Source organism: Salmo salar, chromosome ssa18 (assembly GCF_905237065.1).
Source record: "Salmo salar chromosome ssa18, Ssal_v3.1, whole genome shotgun sequence".
Taxonomy (NCBI): domain Eukaryota; kingdom Metazoa; phylum Chordata; class Actinopteri; order Salmoniformes; family Salmonidae; genus Salmo; species Salmo salar.
The window spans coordinates 63,624,506-63,632,112 of record NC_059459.1 but is presented as its reverse complement, the minus strand read 5'-3'; the positions used below and the strand labels follow the sequence as shown (position 1 = coordinate 63,632,112).

Genomic DNA, 7,607 nt, shown 5'->3' with positions numbered 1-7,607 from the left:
CACGGCTCCTGGTCCACTAGTGGGTTGTGTTGTGGCCGGTCTTAGGCTGCTATTAGGACAATCCACAATGAACAATGCTTAAACATTTGGGAACCACTGGTCTAAACCCTAGCCAGTGGGCCTAGCCGGTGCAACAGATTTTGGCTGGAAAGGGAACAGTGGACTCAAGGTGGAGAGCTTCAACTTTACTGTGCTGTGTTGTATGAGAAAGAAAGTGTACCATCCATTCCCCCACGGCCAAACTGTCAGCCAAGTCAACGTTATTTACTCCAGTACTGACACAATATTTCACAATTTCAAATAGGCCTATTTCCTGGTTTGAAATATCCCAACTCAAATAATCTGTCTGGCTCTGGAGGACTAGTGCTGTGATTCCCATGTCATGTGCTCTGAGATGCTCAACTTGTCTGTCAGTCTCTGATGTGCACTGCTTTTTCATTGTTGTCGTGTGAGCCTTTTGTGTTTGTCCAATGAGGCGACCGCCTGTTCTGCACTGCTTGCACAGTGTGTCCCCTGATGCCCCTGCTTAACAGTGCCACAGGTAAACGGCGTGTGCGTGCGTGTCTGCTTGTAGTAGTAATGTGGATAAATTGAGGGAGAGAAAAGGGGGCGTATGAGGACAGAAATGTACAGCCATTTTTATGAACGTAAAAAAAAAATTACTCTTCCTTAATGTTCTTGTCATGTCTTGTTTTCCTCAGGTGATGAAACGTACCAGGACATCTTCAGGGACTTCTCTCACATGGCCTCTAACAACCCAGAGAAGCTCAAACGGCGCAGCACAGATTTTAAGACTTGACCTACCCCAACTGCCGTTTCTTTTACATACTGTTGTTATGCTGTTTTCCTTGTCTTACACACACACACACACACACGCTGGCCACCTGCTCTGCGTTAGGTTGTAGCTCAGCTGGTCATTACTCCTAGTAGAGCCTCCAGTCCCAACAGTAATGTCTTTGTGTTTGGCTGCCAGAGGCAAACACTCAGGCTAAGTGGCTGTAGGAGAGAGAAGATGTACAGCCTAATAATGACAGCTAACACAGTAAAAACTTCCCATTTTTATAGGATTGATTTCATAATTTCATTTGCGTTCCCGTAGCCTTTGGGACCATCCGTCCTAATCTCGTCTTGTTGACTCGGCTACAACTAGGTTTCCCAAAACTCGAACAAAAAAAGTTGCCTTTGTTGTTGATTTGTATGGTTATTGATTGTACAGAACATTGAGAAGGCTCAATGTGACAAAACAAAATGAGGACGCAAAGGGTCAAATTGTTGTATATGCTCTTGTACTTCATTTCTGATGTGATGTATTGTCTTTGTGTTTAATATTTGTTTTTTTTGTATTGGCTGCCTGAGGTACCAGAGCTGTATTTCATACGGACGATTAAAATACCAGAGTTCATTTAATATACTCAATTATCAAGCAGTAAAACATTTAATTCATTGCATCCTCCAGAAATGTGTAGCAACCACTCATATCATTAAAATGTATTGTGTTCAATTCAATGATTCATCCCTCATCCAGACACGCATTGGTCCCAAGTGTTGGATTATTGGTCTTCTCGACCATATGGTTCCTAACCACAGGGCTATTGTCCACTAGGTGGCAACACCATGTCATTGCAGTAACCTCTGAACAACAGTTAACAATATTGAGGAGAAAATAAACACTTATTAAACCAGCATAAAAAACAGAATATTCCTAAAATAACACCAATGTAGTTGTGCCATACACATAAGCCTACTGGGTAGGTGGGTACTGTTGATTGAAGAACAGGAACCTGTAGGCACATAAAGTCCTGCTTGCCTTACCTGAAACAGTTCTTTCAAAATGGCCAAAGAAAATATATTAGGTGACTTGCAGAATGTCAACAGGTCTACCTTTGACCTATTGGCAAGTCACCAATGTCAACTGTCTGTGAAGCATTACTGAGACAGCAGCTGCGGAGCAATACTGTAGAGAGTACAAACTAACACTGGGATCCTTATCCATTTACCAAACATGCCTGTTGTTACCTCGTGCCTTGCATTACGCCTGGGGGAAAAAAAACACTTAATTTTGCTCAACTAACCCCATTGCCATAGTCTGAACTAGGGTTGCACATTTTGGGGAATATTCAGAAGTGGAACCTTTCCGTGGGAATTAATATTAATACCATTTAAATGTAGATTTTTTTTGCATTGGAAATATTTACCATATAAGAAGACAAACAAACCTTTTACCTTATCATAAGTAGACAATTGCCAATTATTAAATCCTTCCAACAGAAAAATAAAATGTGGTTATGAATTTAACTTTAATTAAAAACGACTCTTCACATGGGATAATTTCACTGAACAACAAAAGAAAGGGAATATTGAATGAGCCATCGCATCTCCTAAAAATGTTTTCAACATACATCTGTAAAATGATAGTTTCTAGACTAAAGCTTTGGTTGTCTTCCTCTCAGGCTTCCATGTCTTCTCGCTGGACCTCCTCAATGTCCACCTCTTGAACATCACACGGAGGCCTCATCTTCACTGTCACTTTCCAACCTTGTTGAGGATGGCTCATTGTCAGACTCAAAAAGCCTCAAATTTCCCCGGATGGGCACACATTTTTCAACCCTTGTATTTGTCAGCCTGTTGTGTGCTTTGGTGTGTGTGTTCCAAAACAAGGATGAGTTGCGCTCTGAGGCGGCTGATGTTGGTGGGATTTGGAGGATGATGGAGGCAACAGGGGAAAGAGCCTCAGATCCACAAAGTCCCTTCCACCAGGTGGCTGATGAGATATGTTGGCACGACTGCCATATTGCATCTCCATCCCAAAGCCCTTGCTTGGAAGTGTACGTCGCCAGACTACCAAGAACCTTGCCCTCATCCAGGCCAAGGTGGCAAGACAGTAGTGATGACACCAGAGGCCTTGTTGATCTCTGCACCAGACAGGATGCTCTTGCCAGCATACTTGTGGTTCAACATGTACGCTGCGGTGTATATGGGCTTCAGGCAGAAGTCTTCACACTTTTTGATGTATTTCAGAACTGCACTTTCCTCTGCTTGGAGCAGCAGTGAAGTGGACAGGGCAGTAGGGATTTCTTCCCTTACATCTGCAAGCAGAGTCTGAACATCAGACAGGATGGCATTGTCTCCTTCAATCCGTGCAATGGCTACTGCTATAGGTTTCAGGCTGCTTACCACTCGCTCCCAAAATACATCATCCAGTAGGATCCTCTTGATGAGGCTGTCCATATTGGCAGACTGTGATATGGCCATTTCTTGGAGAGTCCTTCCCCTCCAGGAGACTGTCAAACATGATGACAACACCACCCCAATGGGTGTTGCTGGGCAGCTTCAATGTGGTGCTCTTATTCTTCTCACTTTGCTTGGTGAGGTAGATTGCTGCTATAACTTGATGACCCTTCACATACCTAACCATTTCCTTGGCTCTCTTGTAGAGTGTATCCATTGTTTTCAGTGCCATGATGTTCTTGAGCAGATTCAATGCATGAGCAGCACAGCCAATGGGTGTGACATGAGGGTAGGACTCCTCCACTTTAGACCAAGCAGCCTTCATGTTCGCAACATTCTGTCTCCAGTGCAAATACCTTCTGTGGTCCAAGGTCATTGATGACTGCCTTCAGCTCATCTGCAATGTAGAGACCGGTGTGTATGTTGTCCCTTGTGTCTGTGCTCTTGTAGAATACTGGTTGAGGGGTGGAGATGTAGTTAATTATTACTTGCCCATGTAACATTTGACCACCCATCCAAGATGATTGCAATACAGCCTGCTTTCTTTATGATTTGTTTGACCTTCACTTGAACTCTGTTGAACTCTGCATCCAGCAAATGAGTAGATAAAGCATGTCTGGTTGGAGTGGTGTATATGGGGCGAAGAACATTCAGACATCTCTTCCAATACACATTGCCTGTGAGCATCAGAGGTGAACCAGTTGCATACACAGCTCAAGCAAGACATTCATCAGCATTTTTCTGACTATGTTCCTCCATTGAGTCAAAAAAACTTTGATTCCAGGAGGACCATGAGCTGTTGCGATCAATGAGGTGTCTGATTCATCATTTTCACCTTGAATAGAAGTAGAGGGAGTTTTACATCATTTTTTGTTAACTAGCTAAAACCCACATGGTAGCAAAAACTAACTAGCAGAGATTGTTAACAAGTTAGAAATGATGTAAACACACTTTGATGTAGACTACTATTTAGGGCTAGTCAGTTTTTGCTACCATGTGGGTTTTAGCTAGTTAACAAAAAATGATGTATGACATAAAATATATTCACCCCACCCAGTATTGAAATCAAAACTTACCAGAAAGCATGTTGTCCTCGGCTCAGACAGTGTAGTAGTGTGGGCTCAATAGCATCTCATTAGTGTGCAAGATCTTGAGAATCAGCTGTACATGTGATGGACGAGTGTACTGTACATGTGATGGAAGAATGCACTGTGCATGCAGAGGGTTGTAATTCCATTGAATTGGGGATAGTTTAACCAAAATATGCCACAAAACCTAGAATTGCCTTGTGTATCCCACAAAAAAGGTTCACTATAATAAGCTAACCTTTTTGATTAATTTAAGCAAAATTCCCCAAATTCCAGGGCTTACATTCCCATGAAAAATGTTCTGAAAAATTCCGGAAATTTACCCCGGAAGGTTTCCGACCCTTTGCAACACTAGTCTCAACTAACCCCACGACCATTGGCTCAACTTACCCCAAGGCAAACATTTTGCCTATATTAGCCAACACAGCAACAAGGACGCACTTTCCTGCTAGGTTTAGTACCTCATATTGAAGCTTATAAGACCCCAACTGATATATAGCACAATCTTCTTTGGTTTAGATACAAGCATTATGAAATTCGTTTGACATGGTGAAAATCACAGAATATATTAGGTGACTTGCAGAATGTAAACAGGTCTACCTTTGACCTATTGGCAGGTCACCAATGCAACTGTCTGGGATGTACCCAACTGTCTGTGAAGCATTACTGAGAAAGCAGCTGTGGAGCGATACCGTAGAGTACAAACTAACGCTGGACTCCTTATCCATTTACCAAACATACCTGTCAAACTGGGTCAGAAAATGACCCATTTCAACTCAAATTCTGAGACTGTACAGCCATATAAGCATATTATATTTATCCAGAGGTATAGGTAGGTTTAGTTTGTGTGTACAATAATTCTGATGCAACAGCTCTGAATTATACACACTATATTGTGCATACTTTTCTTTAACCTATTATGTCATTTGGTGTCCTTGCTCTTTGGAGAATGTATATGGAACAAGACATATGTATGTTGATTTTGTTTTGTTGTGCTTTGTTAGTTCCAGCCTCACAGATGCATTGGAAGTATACGCTAGGGGAGAGGGCTTGGTGGCGCCCCAGTTTTTAACCTCTCAGACGTGGAGAATTAAGGCACACATGCAAAGGTTTACGTTCATACTGTTTTCTAACCACCCTACTACATTTAATACCAAGTTCCCACAAAATATTTTGCAATTTAGGCTCACATGCCAAAGTGTACAGTCTGTCCTGAGGTTATCGTCAAGGTGATTCCGGTTAGCCTTCCAGCCCTGCTCCAGTGCTAATGAGCTAGAGACTTAATGCTAGCCCCGAGAACCATTACCCTTTTGCCCCTGTGAAAGGTCAAGGGAAGGACACTTGTGGTAGTTTAGCTTTAGTTCAATAGCTAACTGGCAAGGTTTCTTTATGAGTTTACACCATGTCCTTATGTTGGTGATAGCAACTCAAAGTCTTTGTGAAGAAGGTTCAGGATGTTCTGTTTTCTGACTTTGTTAGACCATGTTCTCAGCAACTTTTTGATTTCTAGAAAGTTCCCACCAAGTGGTTTGGGTTTAACTGAATTCTCCCGATTTGTAAGGCTTCACGCGTGTTCACAATCAGCAGACCCCTGGTTCGAGCCCAGTATGGGGACAGAGACAGTGGAGGAAGCAAAGCTGGTAGCAGCAGAATAATAATTATATGATGATTATGCATCCACCTTTCGGGGACAGCTGTGGTTACTGATAGGCTACTCTGATTCTAGGTGAAATTAGTTGAGCTATCTATTTATCTATCGGTAACTGACGAAATAAAGGAAACACTTGAGTAAATGAGGGATACAGGGTATATTGAAAGCAGGTGCTTCCACACAGGTGTGGTTCCTGAGTTAGTTAAGCAAATAACATCCCATCATGCTTGGGGTCATATATACAAATGCCCAGTTGCCCATTATTTTGGCTACCATGGCTAGAAGAGATCGCAATGACTTTGAAAGAGGGGTCTTAAAGGAGCATGGTGTTTTTAAATGGTGTGTCACCAATCTCAACCGAACTGAACACTTATGGGAGATTCTGGAGCGCCGCCTGAGACAGCGTTTTCCACCACCACCAACATAACGCCAAATGATGGAATTTCTCATGGAAGAATGTTGTCTCATCCCTCCAATAGAGTTCCGGACACTTGTAGAATCTATTCCAAGGCGCATTGAAACTGTTCTGGCGGCTCGTGGTGGCCCAACGCCCTATTAAGACACTTTACAGGGCCTACAGAAAGTATTTACATCCCTTGACTTTTTCCACATTTTGTTGTGTTACAACCTGAATTTAAAATAGATTGAATTGAGATTATTTTGTCACTGGCCTACACACAATACCCCATAATGTCAAAGTGAAATGATGTTTTTTATTTTTTATGGCAAGCCTAAATAAGTTTAGGATTACAAATGTGAAAAAATAAAGTTGCATGGACTCACTCTGTGTGCAAGAATAGTGTTTAACATTTTTTAATGACTACCTCATCTATGTACCTCACAATTATCTGTAAGGTCCCTCAGTCGAGCAGTGAATTTCAAACAAATTCAACCACAAAGACGAGGGAGGTTTTCCAATGCCTTGCAAAGAAGGGCACATATTGGCAGATGGGTAAAAAATATATAAAAAAGCAGACACTGAATATCCCTTTGAGCACAGTGAAGTTAATAATTACACTTTGGATGATGTATCAATACACCCAGTCACTACAAAGATACAGGCGTCCTTCCTAACTCAGTTTCCGGAGAGGAAGGAAACCGCTCCGGGATTTCACCATGTGGCCAATGGAGACTTTAAAACAGTTACAGAGTTTAATGGCTGTGATAGGAGAAAACTGAGGATGGATCAACTACATTGTAGTTACTCCACAATACTAACCTTATAGACAAAGTGAAAAGAAGGAAACCTGTAAATATTCCAAAACATTTATCATGTTTGTAATACTGCAAAAAATGTGGCAAAGCAATTCACTTTTTGTCCTGAATACAAAGTGTTATGTTTGGGGCAAATCCAATACAACACATTACTGAGTATCACTCTCCATATCTTCAAGCATAGTGGTGACTGCATCATGTTATGTGTATGGTTGTAATCATTAAGACCTGGGGAGTTTTTCAGGATAAAAAATAAACAGAATGGAGCCAAGCACAGGCAAAATCCTTGAGGAAACCTGATTCAGTCTGCTTTCCGCCAAATCTACACTGGAGTTGCTTACCAAGAAGACAGTGAATGTTCCTGAGTGGGTAATCTCCCCGGTCCATCAAGAGAAGCAGAAATGGAAGAGAAAACTTTACTGATG

The 7,607-nt window shown here is 41.8% G+C and overlaps 1 protein-coding gene across 1 annotated transcript in view; it reads left to right on the top strand.

Annotated features, from left to right (window-relative positions):
* Positions 1-1,501, top strand: part of acap1 (ArfGAP with coiled-coil, ankyrin repeat and PH domains 1) — a 24,003-nt gene extending 22,502 nt beyond the window's left edge. The window contains 1 exon segment of the mRNA NM_001140300.1: positions 702-1,501. Within this exon segment, the coding sequence (NP_001133772.1) occupies positions 702-799 (98 nt within the window). The 3' untranslated portion in view covers positions 800-1,501.
* Positions 1,502-7,607: the final 6,106 nt, after the last annotated feature.